The sequence below is a fragment of the Camelus ferus genome, chromosome 2 (assembly GCF_009834535.1).
Source record: "Camelus ferus isolate YT-003-E chromosome 2, BCGSAC_Cfer_1.0, whole genome shotgun sequence".
Taxonomy (NCBI): Eukaryota; Metazoa; Chordata; class Mammalia; order Artiodactyla; family Camelidae; genus Camelus; species Camelus ferus.
Window position 1 is genome coordinate 12,155,471 of NC_045697.1, and position 21,270 is coordinate 12,176,740.

The 21,270-nt window shown below is 31.7% G+C and overlaps 1 protein-coding gene across 13 annotated transcripts in view; it reads right to left on the minus strand.

The window, feature by feature from the left end:
* Window positions 1-21,270, minus strand: part of LCORL (ligand dependent nuclear receptor corepressor like) — a 154,319-nt gene that overhangs the window by 95,805 nt on the left and 37,244 nt on the right. For 8 of the 13 annotated variants that reach the window (XM_032494593.1, XM_032494580.1, XM_032494561.1 and 5 more), the window contains exons 2-4: window positions 15,591-15,656; window positions 6,797-6,876; window positions 5,783-5,912 (exon numbers count right to left, since the gene is read on the minus strand). In XM_032494593.1, coding sequence (XP_032350484.1) covers window positions 5,783-5,912; window positions 6,797-6,876; window positions 15,591-15,656 — 276 coding nt within the window. Of the gene's footprint in view, window positions 1-4,292; window positions 4,340-5,782; window positions 5,913-6,796; window positions 6,877-9,703; window positions 9,783-15,590; window positions 15,657-21,270 lie in introns of all 13 variants that reach the window. The other 5 variants (XM_032494573.1, XM_032494574.1, XM_032494613.1 and 2 more) reach the window with 3 other exon arrangements.

A 21,270-nucleotide genomic window follows, 5' to 3' on the forward strand; every position in this document is an offset into this window, starting at 1 on the left:
TCATCAGCACGTACATTATAATTAAATCCACTGGACAAAATGAGGCCATCAAGTAAGAGAAGGTATAATGGGAAGAACGACAGCTGAGGACTAACTCCTGGGCTCTTCAATATTTAAAGGTCAAGAAGATAAAAATCAGCAAGAAGCATATGAAAGAAGTTATCTGCAAGAAATAGGAAAAAGAAATTAAAAGAATATAATTTCCTAGAAACCAGGATTAAGGAAGTGATCAATTCTATCAAATGATGCTGAAAGCCTGAATAAGTTGAGAATTGATAACTTTCTTCTGAGTAGTACAAGATGGAATTACCAATGAAATTGATAAAAACAATTTCAGTGGAATAGTAGGAAAGAAAGTTTAATTGGGATGGGTTGAAAAGACAAGGAGAGTTGAGAAGTGAAGATGGTAAAAGTATAGAAAGAACAAATATTTATTAAACATCTACCAAATGTCAGATGCTTCAGATATATCAGTCAGTAAAAATAAAAAAATCCAATTCTTCATAGTGTTTATATTCTAGCAGGAAGAAAAAGATAATAAACAATAAATAAAAGGAAAAAGTAAATTATATAATATGTAAGAAGGTGATTGTGCTACAAAAAAAGGAAGGGTGATTTTTAGTTGTGACGGTTTGAGGAGACAGAGAACATAACCACCTGTAATAGAGGAAACTGACTAGGTGAGACATCACAGTCAGCATAACCGGGTGTTTTACTCTAGTTAAGTTCAGCTGTTCCAGGACAAGGGTGTAATATATACAGAATTGGGTTAAAACACAGATAAGGTTCTGATAAACAAATATGAAGAAAAGAAGGGAGTTAAGATTTATAGAAAGATGACCACAGCGATCAAGCACAGTATCTGAGCTGAGTAAGGAGAGATGTGAAGTCATGAGAAGACAATAAACAGTAAGAAGTGGTATGGGCAATAGATTGCAGGATGCAAGGAGGTTAAAAAAAAAAAATACTGGCATGACTACTGGAATAAAATGGTAGTTAGAAAAAGAGATGGTTGAAATTTTATTTGGCAGGAGGCAATGGTCTAGGGATGATTATGGGAAAAGGTAGCTGGAGTGGAATGGAGGGAGAGATCATTTGAAATGAAAAGATCAAGTAACTGAGAGGCCAGAATGTTGACCATATCAGCTACATAGAACTTGAAGTCACCAAGAACTATGATGAGAGGAAGAAAGTGAAAGGGCTGGTAGAGGTCTGCAACATGATAATATTAATGGGATGTTTGATGTCATGTGCTCCAAACAAGCTGATGGTTTTGATGATGAGGGCAAATAAATGATCAGAAAGCAGCTATACAGATCTCAGAAGTTGCTTGTTAATTTTATCATACTTACATTACATAAAGCAAGGAATTAAAAATATCCAGCAAGAGAAAGGGTTATAAAAGCATCTTTTATGAATATATATGCTTCAGTTATAGCAAAAAAGTAAAGGTAATATTAAGAGAAAAGACTAAGGATATAGGGGATTGCTGATGAAAGACCACAAGTTCCAGAAGACACAGTGGGAAAAATGTGGGTGCTTGTAAAGCTGTAACTGGGTCAAATTAGAGGTGAAAAAAGACAAAAAAAGGGAAGAATCCAGGTGATGAAGAATGACCCCATAGTCAGGCCTTTAATTTCTGCTGTATTGCAGGCAGAAAGGTGATTTTAATAGAAATGCAAAAATTTTTTAATCTAGTCCTAATTTTAAGTGTGTTCTTAGAATTTCATTCATGTCCTCTGTATACTGGCAAAACAAGGAAAATCTTTTCATGAACATTTCTGAATGTGGCTTATAATGGATATGTGGATTATTTTATGGCACTAACATACAATTCCCTGAGAGTTCCAAAAAGGCAACCCACATATAAAAAGAAAGCCTATGTATGACCACAATGGTATCACAAAGGCACACTTGTAAAAGAAACACTTATGGCCTGAATGAATTAGGTCAAATTTAAATAGTCAGGGATGATTGCACTTAGAGAAAAGTGATCTAAAATATTAACACTCCTGTTTCTAAGAAATCAAATGTTTTATCATCAGTCATAATCCACTTAGTTAAAGAGCAGTGTAAATATTTATTTCATGCAATAGTATAAAGCTTAAAAACGAAGAGTTTAAAAGGAAACGGGTCTGTGTTCAGAAAAGGCATGAAAAACTTTACATAAAACCTGGCTATCAGTTAATTCAAGGGGAAAGGGCTGTTTAATCGCAGCTTTCAACTAACTACATCAGATACAGACGGAAGGTCTGTGAAAAGACAAGACCAGAACAGTAGTTACATAAATGGTAAATGTATGTGGGGGTAAAAGATAAACTAGGAAAAACATACTGTATTTTGCTGAAAGGTTTTATTGTACTATATACTTAGTATGATTCATTCAGCTATAATGTGCATACTATTTGTCCAATTTATTCAAGTTAAGTAGCCTTTTTTAATTTAAAAATAAAAGATGAGACATCTTCCTGAACCATAAGCCAGTGATTTACACGACTTTAGGTGATTAGAGAATGTGAAGCTAAAAGTCAAAATAATTCAGTTTATATCTTATGGGGATAGCCTCATAAAAGGCATTTTATATCTATATGCCTATGTTTATTCACACTTCAAAACAACTAAATTTACTGATATTCAAACTATACATAGTAATAAACTTAAGTACAAAGTAGGAAAATATAAACTATACGTACATGCTAAATAATTTTCTTCTTCAAACAGAGTAAGTGTTAATACCACTGAGTATGTACAGAAACTGGAAGCTATCTGGACAGTTTATCTTAGTACTCATTCATTCATTCAAGAAATATTTACTGAAGATCTAAGATGTGACAAGTACTGTTCCAGATACCTGGGATTCTGCAATTAACAGAACAAAGTCTCTACTATCATGGAGCTTTCATTCTACTCTAGCACTCTGGACAATTTCTAGGGTTAACCTCTGGAAGGAATTCAATTTTGAAAAACTTCTAAAGTAAAGAACATACAAAATTAGTTAAAAGTTCACTTCTGCACTAAAATATCCCCTCCTCCTGATTCTATTTATTCAATCCTGAAAGAGTATCTTTGACTTGTTTCTCATTATAAGTGATTGTCCGAACTGTATTTAGTTTAGTAAGTTTTCTCCAATTATTAAACACTATGAAGGAACTAATCACTAAAGCTGTTCATAGTTCATAAAAAGGAAAAGGAAACCTATGAGAAACAGAGCATTTCTCATAGTTTCTCTCTAGTTTGCCTAATTCAATTAAAATAATTCTAGTCCTAGGCTGCTAAGTAGTAGAGAATAGGAAGGCTTTTCTATTTAATACTTAAAAGAACTTCAGTGCTCTCCACACAGAACATCTCTGACCTTTTTAAAATTTCTTTCAAGGATTCAAATGTTCACAACACAGAATTTAACTTCTCTGTGCTTCATTGTCTCTATCTGTTAAAATGATAATAAGAGGACCTCTCTCTTAAAACTGTTTTGGGATTAAATGAGATAAAGCACCAAAAGGGTCTAGTGTTCCATCATAAGTGATGGCCTCAATGATAATAATTATCCTAAGTGTGAGTTCTCAATAATAATAGTTTACATTTAATTTATCATCATTATCCCCAAAATTATAGTTAGGAAGGATAACAAACAAGCTACAATGAGGATTATATTAAAAGATTTTCTTGTTTTGGCAAGATGATCTCATGCTTATGTTCCTCAAACTAACCAACAGATTTAAATATCAGTAACATTAATGTTATTAATATCCAGAACTCCTAAAAATGACTGAGAAATTTTCAGGAATCAAATGAAAACTTCACTAAACAATATGTTTTATTAACATTTTATTTGCTTCAAAGTCTCAGAAGTATTTCCTGTCTTTAAAAACACATTTTTTGCCTTTTATTTCAAAGCAGAGTAAATAGAACTTCCTAAAAAAATAAACAAATAATAAACAATTACACAAAGGAATTAGGACCATTTAAAAGATAGTTATTATCTTCTAGCCTCATCCTGGTCAGACCATACTGGAAATCTCTAAAATGATTTTATTCAAAGAAAATGAAAAACAAACAACAGAAACAAACCCAAGTAAACAAGTAGAAAAGTATTTATGTTTAATTAAATCTGGAAAGTGATGATGGACTACAAATAAAGAAATTAACAAAGATAAAAATACTTAAGACCTGAAGTAAAGCAAAAATACTAGTAAGACTCTTTCATTTAAAAACCCTGGGATCTTTCAAAGATCTTGAAGAAAATCAAAAAAATCCCCAAATGGAGAGGTCACTAAATATCCATGAACACTCACCCAACCATTGGTAGGAGACCTCTTGGAGACCCAGATGCTTGAATCAGCTGAAATAGTACCAAGTTTTTACTGATTACTCTTAACAGGGCAATGGAGCACAGGTTAACTCCATACTATCAAATATTAAAGGTTATTACTATTGATAATTCTACCTACTACCATTACAAATTATTCAAAGGAGACTGAGTAATAAGTTCAAAGGTGAGTGAAAGTTAACTGCATGCATGGGTGCAAATGCATACATTTCCTACAGCTCTCTCAGTGATGTAAATCTGATACAATAATTCTTCTTAGAAGTGTAAACTTACAGACAGAATACAATTTTTAAAATTAATATTATAAAATTCATAAAGCATGTAAAGTATTTTTATATTGGTTCACATAGAAAATTTTGGAAAAATAATTTTTTTAAAGACAATGCCACTTTTTCAATACTAAGTACTTTAGTAACACAGGAAAAGGTTTTCAGTTCTTTGAACTTAAAATATAGTTCTTAACTTTAGGCCTTTAAATATACTGATGATTCTTCTAACCAGAGGATTTTCATATTTCAACACATAAAAGAACTCATAACATTAAGACTAAACAAAAGCCTCCTTTCTCAAAGGGAAGGACTATATTCAACATCATTCATTAAAACCTGGAAGCTATTAATTTAACAGAAAATATTTAATATTACCTAATTCAAAAGAGAGTAAAAGCACAGTCAGTACTTGGATGAAAACACAGTAATGTTTTTCTCAATCTCTGGAAGCTGGGAGGTAGGATGATCCCTCCACCACCCCCCTGAAATCCCCCCATGCCATGACTTACTCCAAAGGTCTATGTGGTAAAAATTAAGACACTCTACTACTAATGCAGAAATGGCCAAGAACAAAAAATGGAAGGTTCTACGTGTCTGTATTTTTCTCAAGTAATTCAAGATACAAAAACTACTTCTGCCTAATAAATGTGTATCAAGGGAACAAGTGAAACAAGCTTCATTTGGATTAAATAGTTTAGATAGACAGGAAGCAAAGAAGAACACTGACATTTTAATGTCAAGTAAGCATATTCAGGATATCAAAGAAACACTGAAATCTCAATTCAGCAAATATACTACCAACCTGGCTGGTAAATGATTTAACTGTTCCATTTCTAAAAATAGCTTTGCAATATATCACTTATTGAACATGAATAATTTTCAAGTCTTGTGCAACCAAATAAGGAAGACTAGAAGCATTAAAAATTTTCATCTGCCTATAGTAGATTAAGAAAATAAAGACAGGGAGAGATTTGAGAATAGAATAGTGAAAAGGAATGCCTAATAAAGACTAGGTCTACAGTGACTGCAAATCCTAATGTCTCTAAAAATACAAAGAAAAACTAGCGATAAAGAAAAAATCAAGAATGGAGTAGAGATTGACATACTAAAAACATGTGTGTGAGGAAAATTAAAACATTTTAGATCTCTATTGAAAATTTTACATGACAAAGTATATCAATATTACCTTTCTTTCGAAAGAGTGCATTTAGGTAATTTTCTGCTTGGCATTCAATCTTTTCAGTGTTGGACTGGCCCTGAGATGATAGTTCCTCTGTTGGTGTTGACTGTGAAGAATCAAGAGATGGTATACAATCCTAGAATTAGGAGAAAGCAACACACACACACACAAATCACTTTTTATTTAAACACAGGACTCCATTTAAAATGGCAAAAAAAAAAATTAATTCTCTAAATGCTCATTTGTTCTACCTTTTAAATAAATTATATACAGATCACAAAATTTAGGAGCAGAGTCAGGAAAAAAGATATTTATCTTTTACAGAGGGCCAAATTAGCATTATTCTTCAGCAAAATTTTTGTCAAAAAGGGGGGAGGACAGATAAAATATATTGTTAAATAAATTCACTATATAGCATGCCAATAATAAGTTTTAAGAACAAAGCAGATGTGTTTACACACTAATCTAACCAAAATGGGTACAAGTTCTCAAGTTCCCACTTCTTCTCAACAGTACATAAAGAATCAGGACTTCCCACCATACAAGAAGATGCTGCTCATCTAGTTTATGGCCTGTTTACTGTAGACACCAATAATTAATCATGTCACAGGAGATAATTATTTGATATCCAAAAGACTTCATAAGAAAGTTAAAAGGCTAAAATGTAATGCTACATTATCCTCCAACCACCAATTCCTAAGAAATCAGACTATAGGATGGCCTCAGACCAAACTGTCTTCCTAAATATAAAACAGATCTGCAACTTAACTTTATGAGTCAGGGAGTTCTAAGAAAGAAATGTAAAATAAGCAAAAAAAGATGAGTGTGTTGGGATTTTCATCCGTAGGTTAAACTAAATGTTAGACTTCTAATGTAAGACTTTAAAATATTATTCTCATTACTAAAATCAAGTATTTAAATTTCACTGTAAGTCACATATTTTCAGAACAAATTAAGTTTAAAAATTGTGTTACAATTGTACAATTAGTTTAGAAATAATTTCACAGCACTAAAACTTACACTGACTGCTTCTCTCTGTAGGTTACAAAATGAACATTTTTCATCCATAGACCAGTCAGTCAGCTCTTCTGGTTCACAGTCTTTAAAAGAGGGAAAAATATTGATTAAATACACTAACTTTATTAAAATAAATAAAATTACCTCTCTATAGCAATGGCTCATATAAAAAAAACTAACTACTAACTATAAGGGGAAAAGCCCTAACTTTAAAACTAAACTGGTGACATCTAGAAAGGAATATGAAGAGTAATTTTGCACTATTATCAGACAAAGCAGCAAGAACAATAAGCTGGTTATAAATTAATTTTCCAACATTAGAATTTTAAGTATTTAGCCTTCTGAAAGATTTAATTTATCATTGTCTATTAATTTTTACTTTCACTATGAAAGAAATCAGAAAAAACAAGACGATATGGGGGAAGAGGAATAAATTCTCCTTATCACGAAAGACAACATAAAACAGAGAAATGGAGTAAAGCACCAGAAAAGCCTTCAGAATTTGAGAAAATGGAATGCTGTCCCCCTAAAAAAGTAGAAATCCATTGCTAAAAAGTCAGATCAGATTTTTATTACATTGCTTAAAGGCTTTGCTGTAAGAGTTAGAGCAATAAGCAAGTAAACAAGTTATATTATTCAATATAAAATATGAATTTTTTTCGTAAGAATGTTCCTTATATTTCAACTATTGTAATATACTAAGAGTTCATGGAAAATGTTTTCTAATGAAGAAATTTTATTAACCTACAATAACATTATCATTCTAACCATACTTGGTAATAGATTGATTTTTCAAATTTGCTCCTTGCAACAGAAACTCCCTCCATTTCTTTTCCCAAATAAACTCACATACAGAACCTCAAATAAACCATTATCACCTGAGGCAGCTAAACTGGACTAATTTGAAAAGCATTGGTGTACCACAATAATTTCTCTTGTACTTTTAAAATACACAATGAAACTGAATGCGTTTTATGCTACACTATACAGGAAAAAACTCATCTTTCTGAAATAATGAGTAAATACTAGTTACGTTTAAACCCTGGGATACTCTTGAATTAATCCAGATATACAGGTCAAAAGAGAAGATAATATAATTTGTTGGAATATAAAGAGATTAGTGATTGCTTGCTCCCTTTGATTTTGGCAGTGGTCCAGAAATATTCCTAGTATTCATTTAAACTTGGAAAGAGCACAGAATGGGAACATAAGATCCAGTATGGAATAATGAAAAGATGACTATATTTGAAATCTCCAAAATGGAATGGAACTTACTAGTTGTAATCTTGCCAAGTCACAAAGTTTTTGTTCTAATTTCCACGTCTATAAAATTAGGATATCATCATGAAACTTACTTGTGGATCAAATTTTAAAAATATGAAAATACTTTATAAACTATAAAACATCATGCAAAGGCTAATTATTAACAAGGTAGTCACCAGTCTTTTTTTTATATCCTATACTATCACACATGAATTTAATAAGGTTAATTTGTAGAAGGCATATAATTTTAATTGAAAATTAAGAAATCAGAAATTCCTGCTTAAGAAAACTGATCACTTTTTGTAAATAACTGGTCAACTCATAAGGTATTTATATAATCTGTATAATTAAAAACCCAGAATTGTGCTATGCAGGCTTATAATTTTTTCCAACCTTTAACCCTCTTACTAGAACAGAATCATATTCACACTCTTGAATGTAGGATCGTGCAGTGTCTCTTACTAGGGAGGCACAGCTCTCTGACCAATGAAATGAATACAGAAAAGTGACAGTATACCATTCTACGCTTAGGCTTTAAAAGGTCTGGCAAGTTCCCACAGTTCTCTAGAACTTCCACCACCCAACATCAGAAGAATCTGCCCCATAAAGCCATTATTCCTTCAGACAGGGACCTGAAGTCATGAGGAAATGCAATCTTCACCCACAGCCTGGAGTCCAGTGAATTAGATTGCCCATAAGCATGAAATAGATTTTGGAGCTGTTTGTTATACAGAATTACTGTAGAAAAACTTGACTTGAAAAGCAAGCATAACATAATTTTGATAGATCAAGGAAACCTTACTGCTTTTTAAATTATGGCCTCATGAACAGAGGATATGAAAGAAATCCAGCATTGGGATTTTTGAAAAAACAGTAGGTCTGGAAAAGGAGTACTTTTGAAAAATCATTGAAAGGTTTCTTAAAGTTTCAGTGATAAATATGCTGACTTAAGGGACAACTTTGGATTAATTAAAACAATTGCCAGTTGCAAAATAAAATTGGGCATGCTGAGATTATCTTTATTTATTTTAGTTATTTTAGGTGGAGTTATTCAAGGAAATGTTAATTAAAATAAATGCCAATATGGTTAAGTAAATGGCACTGAATAATCAATGATTACATAAATGCTGTTAAATTTTACTGGGTTCAAAAATCTATGACTTTACTTACAAACATTTAATAATTACTCTCTATATAGCAACTTTTAATTTTCAGTCCAAATAAATGATAGTGGCATACATACTTCCTAATGTAAGGAAAAGCTATTTTGAAAAATCAACTCTAGGCCAGATGTCTTCCCTCTGTCCAGGCTGTCCTTCCAGGTCATAAAAATTAAATAAACACTACAACAAAACATTCATTTTACCTCTCAAACAAAATCTGACAATCAATCAGATATTTATATCTAAAATAAGTAGTCTCTCATTTTGAGATTTTAATACATGAAGGTATAAGCTCAAAAAGGGTCAAATTATGTACCTTATACAATTAGCCTTATTAATAAAAGGTGATGTATATATAAAAACTGATGGTAAAGAAATGACAAAAGTTCAACCTTTCTACCATGTATATTACTCTTGTGGTCAAAGGCTCCAATCATTTATCTAATCTATATGGGAAAGAAAACAGACTCTGAAATTAGACAACCTTGTACTGAAACATGGTCTTTCCACATACTAGAAGTGGCCTTGGGCACGTTACTTTCTCTGAGCTTCAATTTCCTCATCTGTAAAATGATAATAATTGCATCTTAAGGCTGTAGTAAAAATAAAATAAAAACATATGCAAAACACGTAAGTCCAACAGATGTTACTTTCATTTTCTTTTAACTAATCACACTTCTTTTCAATGTTTTTATTCTCTTCAATACCCTCTAACATCAAAAGATAAACTTGGAGTTTATTAACAAAGCTCAATAAAAAGTGAAAAAGTAGAATACTGAAATTAGGTTTTTCATTAAGGTCATGCAAAAATAGTTATAACTTGATTTTGAGGAAAGAAACTGAACAGTGGGTAACATAATTAAAAAATAATTTTTCATTATGAAACTATGTATTAAATATATTGAAAGCACAAAGGAGAAAAGAAACACTATTCATAATCCCATCATTCAGAGATGATTAACATTTTACAATATACTCTTGCAGTTTACATTCTATGCCTCTTAAAAAAATTAGAGTCAGCTGATTTTTTTGAAAAGATTAATGAAATGATAAACCTCTAGCTAAGCTAACCAAGGAAAAGAAGAAAGAAAATATCAAAAATGAAAGATGAGCCATCATTACTGATCCTAAGTACTAGAAGAATAACGAAAGAATATTATGGACAACATTAGTTTCCCACAAACTTGGATTAAAAGATATAAATCTACCATATCTCACACAAGAAAAAATACATAATCTCAATAGGCATTTATCAATTAAAGAAATTAAATCAATAATTAGTAATGTTCCAAAACAGAAAGCATCAGCCCAAATGGTTTCTCTAATAATTTGTTTCAGAAAAAGGAAGCAGAGGAAATATTTCCTAACTCATTCTGTAACTCCAAAACCTGCTTGAACAGACACCTCACCTGAGAAGATATGCATATAGCAAATAAGCAAATGAAAAGGTGCTCACTATCATATGCCATCAGAGAAATGCAAAGTACAGTGAGATATCACTATACACCTATTAGAATGTAAAGTCCAAAAAGTTGACAACATGAAATGCTGGTGAGGATGTAAAGCAAAAGGACCTTGTTACTGCTGGTGGGAACGCAAAGTATTACAGCCACTCATGAAGATAGTCTGACAGTTTCTTACAAAGCTAAACACAGTCTTTCCCTTTCAAATGATCTAGCAATGGTACTTCTAGGTATTTACCCAAATATGCTGAAAGTTACGTCCACACAAAAACCTGCACACAAATGTTTATAGCAACTTTATTCCTAATTGCCAAACCTAGGAAGTGACCAAGAGGTCTTTCAGATAAGTGACTGGATAAGCAAACTGTGGTACATCTATACAAGGCAGTCTTATTGTTTTATTGCACTTTGCTTTATTGCATTTCGCAGATACTGAATTTTTTACAAACTGAAGGTTTGTGGCAACGCTGTGTTGAGCAAGTATATCTGCCATTTTTCCAACAGCATTTATTCACTTTGTATCTCTGTGTCAATTTTAGTAATTCTCACAACACTTCAAACTTTTTCATTATTATTATATTTGCTATGGTGATCTGTAATCAGTGATCTTTGACATTACTATTACAATTGTTTTGGGGTGCTAAGAACTGTGCCAATATAAGATGGCAAACTTAATAGATGTTGTGTGTGTGTTCTGACTGCTCCACCAACTGGCCTGTCCCCAGCTCTCTCTTCCTCTTGTTGGGCCTCTCTATTCCCTGAGATACAATAATACTGAAATTAGGCCAATAAATAACCCCACAATGGCCTCTAAGAGTTCAAGTGAAAGGAGTAGTAGCAAGCCTCTCACTTTAAATCAAAAGCTAGGAATGATTAAGCTTAGTGAGGAAAGCATACCAAAAGCTGAGACAGACTGAAAGCTAGGCCACTTATGCTAAACAGCCAGGTTGTGAAAGCAAAGGAAAAGTTCTTGAAGGAAATGAAAACTGCTATGCCAGTGAACACAAAATAAGAAAGCAGAACAGTCTTACCGCTGATATAAATGTTTTAGTGGTCTGGATAGCCACCCACAACAGTCCCTTAAACCAAAACCTAATTCAGAGCAAGGCCCTAATTCTCTTCAATTCTATGAAAGCTGAGAAAGGTGAGGAAGCTGCAGAAGAAAAGTTTAAACCTAGCAGAGACTGGTTCATGACATTTAAAGAAGGAAGTCATCTCCATAACATAAAAGTGTAAGGTGAAGCAACAGTGCCTATTGAGGAGCTGCAGCAAGTTATCCAGAAGATTCACCTAAGATAATTAATGAAAGTGGCCACAGTAAACAACAGATTTTAAATGTAAACAAAACAGCCGCATACTGGAAGAAGACACAATCCAGGGCTTTCATAGCTAAGGAGGAAAAAGTCAATGTCTGGCTTCAAAGCTTCAAAAGTCTGACTATCTTATTAGAGGTTAATGCAGCTGATAATTTGAGGTTGAAACCAATGCTCATTTACCATTCCAAAAATTCTAGGGACCCTAAGGATGATGCTAAATCCACACTATCTCTGCTCTATAAATGGGATAACAAAGCATGGATGACAACACATCTGTTGACAATATGGTTTGCTGAACGTTTTAAGCCCACTGTTGAGACCTACTGGTCAAAAAAAAAAAAAAATCCTGTCAAAATGTGACTGCTAATTGACAATGTACCTGTTCATCCAACAGCTCTGCTGGAGATGTACAACAAGATTCATGTTGTTTTCATGTCTGCTAACACAACATCCATGGGTTTAGGAGTAATTTCAACTTTCAAGTCTTATTTAAGAAATACATTTCATAAGGTTGTAGTTGTCATAGAAAGTGATTCCTCTGACGGATCTGGGCAAAGTAAATTGAAAACTTTCTGGAATGGATTCACCATTCTAGATACTATAAAGAACATGTGTGATTCATGGGAAGAGGTCAGAACATCTACATTAAAAGGAATTTTGTAGGGAGGGTATAGCTCAGTGGGAGAGCATGTGCTTAGCATGCAAGAGGTCTTGGGTTCGATCCCCAGCACCTCCATGAAAAAATAAATACATCGAATTACCTCCCGGCTCCAAGAAAAAGTAGAAATAAAATAAACTAAAAAGAAAAAAAAAAGGAATTTTGAAGCAGCTGATTCCAACCCTCACAGATGACTTTCAGTGGAAGAAGTAACTGCAGATATGGTGGAAATAGCAAAAGAAATGGAATTAGAGGCAGTACCTTGAAAATGTGACTGAACTGTCGCAAACTCATGATAAAATCTTAAAGGATGAGGAATTGCTTCTTATGGATGAGCAAAGAAACTGGTTTCTTGAGATGGAATCTACTCCTGAGGAAGATACTGTGAAGACCGTTGAAATGACAACAAGGAATTTAGAGTTTCACAATAACTCAGTTAATAAAGCAACGGCAGGTTTTGAGAGGACTGACTCCAATTTTCAAAGAATTTCTACTGCGGGTAATATGCTAATAAATAGCACTGAATGCTACAGAGAATCTGAAAGAGTCAGTTGATGTGGCAAACATCATTCTCATCTTATTTTAAGAAATTACCATAGCCACTACAACCTTCAGCAACTACCACTCTGATCAGTAAGCAGCCATAAATATTTTGAATGCTTATTTTGTATTAGGATGATCAAGGCAAGACCCTCTACCAGCAAAATGATTATGACTTGCTGAAGGCTCAAGTGATGGTTAACATGTTTTAGCAATAAAATATTTTAAATTAGGGTATGTACATTGCTTTTTCAGACATAAGGCTATTATTACCACTTAAGAGACTATGCTACAGTGTAAGCATAACTTTTATATGCACTGGGAAACCAAAATATTCACTTTATCATATTACTCTCTTTATCGAAGTAGTCTGGAACTAAACCCACAATACCTCTGAGGTATGCCTGTACACCTGAAAGTCCTTGCTGTACACACTGTGAAGAGTTAATATAACATATAACTACTTACAAAATAGTATTAGATTCTCTAGTTTTAATATAAATAATCATCAATTCATACGAGAAAAATACTCAGTTTTGAGTTAATACTAAGCCATGAGTCCCTAGTAGGCATAAAGTAAAAGATCAGAATTAAAAAAATAAATGGAATGAGGTATAAGCAATAGGATATTAAATTACTTAAATAATTATAATAGTTCTACAATGAAATACTGTGCAGCTATTAAGAATGATGATCCAGAAATTTATATACTCAAATGATGTACTAGTGAAAAAAACAGTAAACCCAAATGGTAACACTAGTGAATAAAAACAGTGGGCACAAAAAACTATATATACTGTATATACAACTTCAATAAAAGTATAAATGCATCCAAACACATATTTTAAATTTATATAAAAATGTTAAAGGTCATCTGTGGGTCATGGGACTAGGGGTAATATTTTTCTTTCTGACTCATTTGTATTTTCTAATTTCCAAAAATGAACATACATTACTTAAATACTAAGAAAAAACTAGTCTAAAAATAAAATATAAAAAATTTATTTCCTTAGGACATTCTGCCCTTTATGTAATAAACAACTAATTTCTGAAGAAACATAAATATATACATACTACATAAATAAATAAATGAAAGTGGGGGAAACAAGAGGCTTGCAACTTGTGTTATAAAAGGCTGTTAAGCATAATGCTGCCTTCTGATACGAATGAAGAGAGCAGGTTAAAAAGGGAAAGTTGAAGAAATATCAAGCATAGGTTAAATTGTTTCATTAGATTTTTCTTTTCTTCACTTACATGCTCAGAAAAATAGGTGAAACTATAATTAGTATTGGTTATAAATATATCAGGTAAAATATTTAATTTAGTGTTAAACCATGATAAAATAAGAAATGAGTAAAGTTAAGAGATATAAGAAAAAGTTCTCAGCCATAAGAATGATAAAACACTGAAAAGGCACATTTTGGGGTCTCCGTTCTAAAAGTCATGTTCTGCAGGGATATTATTCATCTGACTGAAGATGGCTGGTTGGGACAAATGATCTCTCCATAATGCTTTCAGCTGTATGATTCATAACTCAGTTACCCTGTTCAACATTAATAAAGAATGAGTAGAAAACTACAAACACTCCCACTATCACTATCGCTCACTCAACTCAAAAGACTTATTTATACAAGAGAGAAGGACTTTTAGAGATATGTTGGGTCTTTGTAGGATGGAAAGTACCAGAGTTTTACAGAAGATAAGAGTTAGTATATAAAATTGACCAGGCATGAGACTAAGAAATAATTCTATCAAAATCAAAGTAGAAAAAATACATATACTAGCACTGCCCATTTTGTGAATGAACTGTACTATAAAATTTCAAATGTCTACCAAAATGTTCTTAGTGCTCTACATTTCCAAGCAAACAATTAAAAAACTAAACTATAGCACAGCAATTATAGCATAGATCAAAATCTCCCTCCAGGATTTATGTTAGAATGTTTGGAAGAGGAGGCTATAGTAAATAACAAATAGGGTTATATATAAATATAAAATTCTGAACACACATGGCAGGATTTCTCAGAGTGACAATCGGAGGTCTAGGCCACCCATATCATAAGCAACAGGAGATATATATTTACTCGAACCCCTTTAAGTCCTCTTTAAAAAAAAGTTAGGCACTTAATATGTAAAATAACAAAAATTAAATTTTACCACCAAGCCAAAAACAAGCTTCATTTTTCATTCTGATCAGTGTACTAAAAGTTTTTAAAAGATTATATAACATTATGTAATCATAGAAATAATATTTGCATCATTTTATTTAAAAATATTTTCTAATTAAATGAGATCACAAATTCATTTTAATATAAAGATAGTATAGAACAACTAGTTTTTTCATTTGTAAAATGGACAGGTTAAAATTTTTTAATAAAATTTTTTAAAAATTACCTTCAAATAAACTGAGGTCTCTTCGTAGCCGTGGTCCATAAAGCCCTTCTAAAATACTCTCAAAACCTGTGTTAGTAAAGAGAGAAAAGTGTATTAACTACTAAAAAAGCTTAATTTTATAATGATCAAAAAACCATAAACTCTACACAAATCAGAAAATTATAAATTTAACATATTATGAGGGGTCATTTTTCCTTTAGTTGAATGAAGCTGAACTAGGCAATGTATACAACATAGTAAGAAGTCACACAATGACTACCAGGAATTATGATATTGTAAAAAAGGTAAATACTCAAATGTGAATATTCACTACTAAAACAAATAAACATTTTTGTCATTTAGAAACATCCCCAGGTTAAAATAATGGGCAGATTTGTTTTGCAATGATTTTGGTAAGAGGAGAAGAATAATTAAAAGAGACATGTATTATAATTATTTACACTGGTTACAAAAAATGTTAACTTAAAGTAGCATCTTTAACCTCAGTTACAAAAATGAGTAAATGAGTGTCAATGGAGAGAAATTCTTGCTGTGAAAAATATGATGTTTAAATTTAAACTTACTTGTAAAAATTAAAACAACAATTTCGCCTTGTTTTAAGGACAAACATTACTGAAAATCTTATTAACAAAGCTCTAGTTCATGAATTACAGAAATGCTTACAGAAGCATTTTACTTTCTGGCTAATTTTACAATTTGCTTTTTGAAGTCTGTATCACATTCAATTTTAAGCAGGTTATTGATAAACTACAAGGCATCCAACGAAAAATGACCAGGATGACAAAATAACTGGGATACCAAGAAAAGGAACAAATTTAAGGATGCTTAAATTATGGAGGAAAAAGAACTAAAGAAAGCATTATAGATCTGAAAAAAAGAAAAATAAAGTAGATTAGTATTCTTAAACTGTAAAACAGTAGAAATACTTCTGTAGAAATGTTCCATAAATTATAAAATGCTTTTTTAAATGTTTTAAAATCTCTATAATCAAAATGAATATTAAAATCGATGGTGTGTCAAAAAGTGGCAGTATTTTTTCATTTACTGTAAGATGAAGGAATAATGCATCTTATAACAAATGATGCCTTAAATTTGACAAAGTAAGGTGCTATCACAGTACATGGTAAATATGTACTTAATAAAATCTTGGTAAAATAATTCAAGACGATTTCCCATGAGTAGAAATTTCAAGCAGAAAAATGAATGAACTTCCACCAGAGAATACTTTTTAGAATGCTACAGAAGACTTTCACATTGGATAAAAATTCAGAATGAATGAGCCCCAAATCTCTACTAGTAAGATACTCTATTCTGCTATGATCAATTTACTTCAAAAATAATATTGCAAACCACTATTTTAGGATGTTATTCTCTGGTATTTTGGACAAAATGTATAGCCTCTCCCTACATAAGTATACTGAATTTAAACAATGTACATTTCCTAGACTTAAGCTTGAAAGAAAGAGCCTTAAAGCCTTAAGAAGAAAGCAAGTAAGGACTTATATTTTTATTCTATCGGGTTTCTCAACTCTTCAGTAGGTAAGACCACGGTATATATATATAGATATAGATAGCCTGTAAAGATTTATTCATACTGCATAGTGTTGGTGCTATTATAAATATCTTTAAAGTTCTGTTTCTTGTACGCTTGTAGAAGCACAATTAATGTTTGTAAACAGACTTTGTATCTAAACATTCTGAACTCTGTAACTATAACAATTTATCTGAAAATGCTCTACATACACAAATATATCATCTATACATAATCGTAGTTTTGTTTTTTCCTTTCCAATCCTTATTGCTTTCTTTTTTCCTGTTCTTGCCATATTGCTTTAGCTAGGACCTCCATTATAATGTTGAAAATTAGTGGTGATAGTGAGCATCCTTGACTTATACCCAATGTAAATGGGAAAGCATTCCAATTTTCATCATTAAATATGTTTGCTGTATTCTTTAAGATAAATACTACTTATCACATTAAGAAGTTCCTTCTATGTCTAGCTTGCTGGAAGTTGGGGGGCTGGGGGCCCTGCCATGAAAAGACCTTGAATTTTTACCAAATCAATCAATCAATCAATCAATCTACTTACAATACTATGTTTAAGGCATACAACACAGTAATTCAATATATTTTATAGACTATACTCTATGTAAAGCTATTATAAAATACTGACCATACTTCCTGTACTGTAGATGACATCCTTGTAATTTTTTTTAAATTTTATACCTAGTAGTTTGTACCTCTCAATCCCCTTCACTTATTTTACCCTTCTTCCCTCTGGTAACTACTAGTTTCTTCTCTGTATCTTGAGTCTGTTTGTTTTGTTATATTTGTTTACTTGTTTAATTTTTTAGATTTCATTTATAAGTGAAAACATACAGTATTTGTCTTGCTCTGTCTGACTTATTTCATGAAGCATAATACCTTCCAGGCCCATCCATGTTGTTACAAGTGGCAAAATTTCATTATTTCTTGTGGTTGAGTACCAAATTTACTTTGAATCTATTGAAATAACCTTGTCATTTTTCTGTCTTACATCTCTTAATATGGAGAATTACACTGAATATTAAACCAATCTTCCTCCATTCCTGGGAAAACCCAATATTATCATGAGATATATCTGCTAGGTTTCCTGTCCTGATTATTCCTTTCATATGTCTGCGTCAATGTTCACCAATGAGACTGATCTATAAATTTCCTTTGTACTTGGTCAAGCTTTGACATCAATGTTATGTACTCTCATATGAGTGGAAATGTTCTTTCTTTTTCCACTCCCTGGGAAAAAATTAGGAAATGTAAGATGCCATGTTTGAACAGTTAAAAAAACATGTAAGGGATGTCAACTGGGAATAGTCTTTCTGAAGTACTTAATGATCAAGTTTATTTAACCGTCAAAGGACTACTCATACATTCTATTTCTCACATTAGTTATAGTTTTCTGGGAACCTGCCCATTTCAACTATATTTTCTAATTTATTTGCATAAAATGTTTCTTCATATCTTATATCTATCTAATGTCAACAGCCCTGCAGTCATGTCCTCTTTGCTTCTCATTCTACACTTCATTTATTTCTCTTTTTTCTCGGTCAAGCTCATTAGAAGTTTCTCATTTTTTTAGATCTAAAAAGAATTCTTTTTTTGATTCCTTGATCTTCTCTACTATATGTTTGTTTTCTTAGCCATTAAATTCCTGTGCCTGTTTTTATTTCTTCCTGTCATCTATTTAGTGTTTATTTTGCTCTTATATTTTTCCTTCCTGCAATGGATTTGCAGCTTATTAACTTTCAGCCTTTCTTATTCTCTGACATACGCATTTAAAGTTATCAGTTTCTATCTATGTACTCCTTTAAGCTGCTTTCCACAACTTTTGATGTGTCATTATTTTCTCATCATTGAGTCAAAATATTTCCTAATTTCCATTATGACTTCTTTTTGGATTCATGTTTTTTAGAAGCATATTTCTTAATTTCCAAATATATATGGATAGTCTACCCTTTTTACAGATTTCTACACTGTAATCAAAGAAAATGCCCAACATCATTCCAATCCTTTGAAATTTTCTGTCTTTATAGTTGATATAAACAATTTTTGAAACTTCTCTACATATACTTAAAAAGAATATGTACTCTAAAATTGTTGGATGCAACATTCTATATTTGTTCATTAGGTTAACATGTTATTTGTGTTCTTTAATCATCCTTACTCATTTTTGTTTTTTAATGTTTGTTTTTTCTATGAAGTGTTGAGATAAAGTATGCAAAATCTCCTATAAAACTGTGGCTTTGTCTACTGCTCTTTAAAATTTTGTTTTGTAAGTTTTTGAGGCTATATTATCAAGTCCTTCTAATTGTTTTATCTTCCTGGTGAACAGAACTTTATATAATTATGAAGTGACCCATTTTATTTCTAGGAATGATTTTTGTATTCAACTATATGGTCTAATATTACACAGCTATAACACAATTTTGGTTACTGTTTCCATAAGGTCATTTTCAGTTATTTCTCTATAACCTTTCTGTATTATTAAATAACATGGAATTTCTTTTTTAAAACACTACAACATTTCGTCAGAATTTAGTAATTTAAATTTAGAAGTTTATATTTGGGTTTAAATTCCTTATCTACTTTTGTTCTATTTGTATCCAGCTTCTATTTTTCTCCTTTCTTTCAAATTTTGAAATTGACTGAGTATTTTTCATTCAATTTTGTTTCTCCTTTATCAGTATGAAAATTAAGCCTTCTATCTCTATTCTTTTCGAGGTTCTCCCAGAAATTAGGGTATAAGTCTAAAATTAATCAAAATCTTTTCTCATCCTTCCAGGACTTAGATTTCCTTCTTATTTGTTATTACTTCATGTACTTCACTAAACATTATGTTCTTTTATGTTTGCACACATATTTACTGTCATTGCTCTTCATTCCTTATCATATCTCAGAGCATTCATCTAGGAATACTTTCCTTCTGCCCCAAGGTACCTCCTTTAGTGAACATCTGTTGATGTTAACATCCTTCATTAGAATCCAATCAAAAGTATCCAAGTTGTTCTTACAATGCTTACATGCTGCTCTCTCTCCTGTATTTTATACATCCTTCTCTTTACTTAGCTGCATTTTGCTTAATTTCTCCTACTACATATATTCCACTTCACAAACTTCCTCTATTGCACAGTCAGCTGACAAACATGTACTCTGATTTTTTTTTACAGTCAATTTTATAGAGATACAATTGTCATACAATAGTATATGCCAATTTTAAAAAAGTTTAATAAATTTTGACAAAGCATACATTTAACATAATCCAAACATAGACTATTCCTATTAATTGAAATGGTACCCTTGTGCTGTTTTGAATAAGCTGTCTGAAAGAACCCCAAACCCAAAGAAACACTAATCTATTTTCTGTCATTATAAATTAGACTTGTCTTTTCTATAGTTGCACATAAATGGAATCAGAGCATGTACTCTTTTGTGTCTAGCTTCTTTTACTCAGCAACCTATCATGAAGATTGCATGCATCAGTACTTTTAACTGCTGAGGTGTATTCCCTTATATGGATATAGGACAACCTGCTTATCAATTTTCATGCTGATGAACATTTGGGTTCTTTAAAATGCGTGACTATTATAAATAAAGTTGATGTGTACATGCATACCAACTCTTTGTGAATATATGTAATCATTTCTCTTAAATAAATATCTAAGAGTGTTATCGTTGAGTTGAGTGGTAAAATTGTTTTGGCTTGTTGTTGATATTTTAAGGAATTGAACGTTGTTTTGCAATATGGATATACTCTTTTACATTCCCACCAGTAATATGTGAGAGATCCAGTTGCACCACAGACTTACCAACATATGGCAATGTCAATCTTTTTAACTTTAGTCACTCTAATGAATATACATGTATGGGTATATCATAGAGGTTGTAACATGCAGTTTCTTGATGACTAATGATTTTAAGCATCCTTTCTACTGAAATGTCTTTGTTAAGGTAACAAGGTTATGTTTGCCTCATAAAGCAAACTGGGAACTAAACCATCCTTCTCTGTTTTCTGAGTTTGTGTATTACAATATTTATTCATTAACTGTAAACCAGACCCCTGGAGTTTTCTTTATGGTTAAGGTTTTAAATTATGAATCCAAGTTTTTTTAGGTCAATATAAAACTGTTCAAGTTATCTATT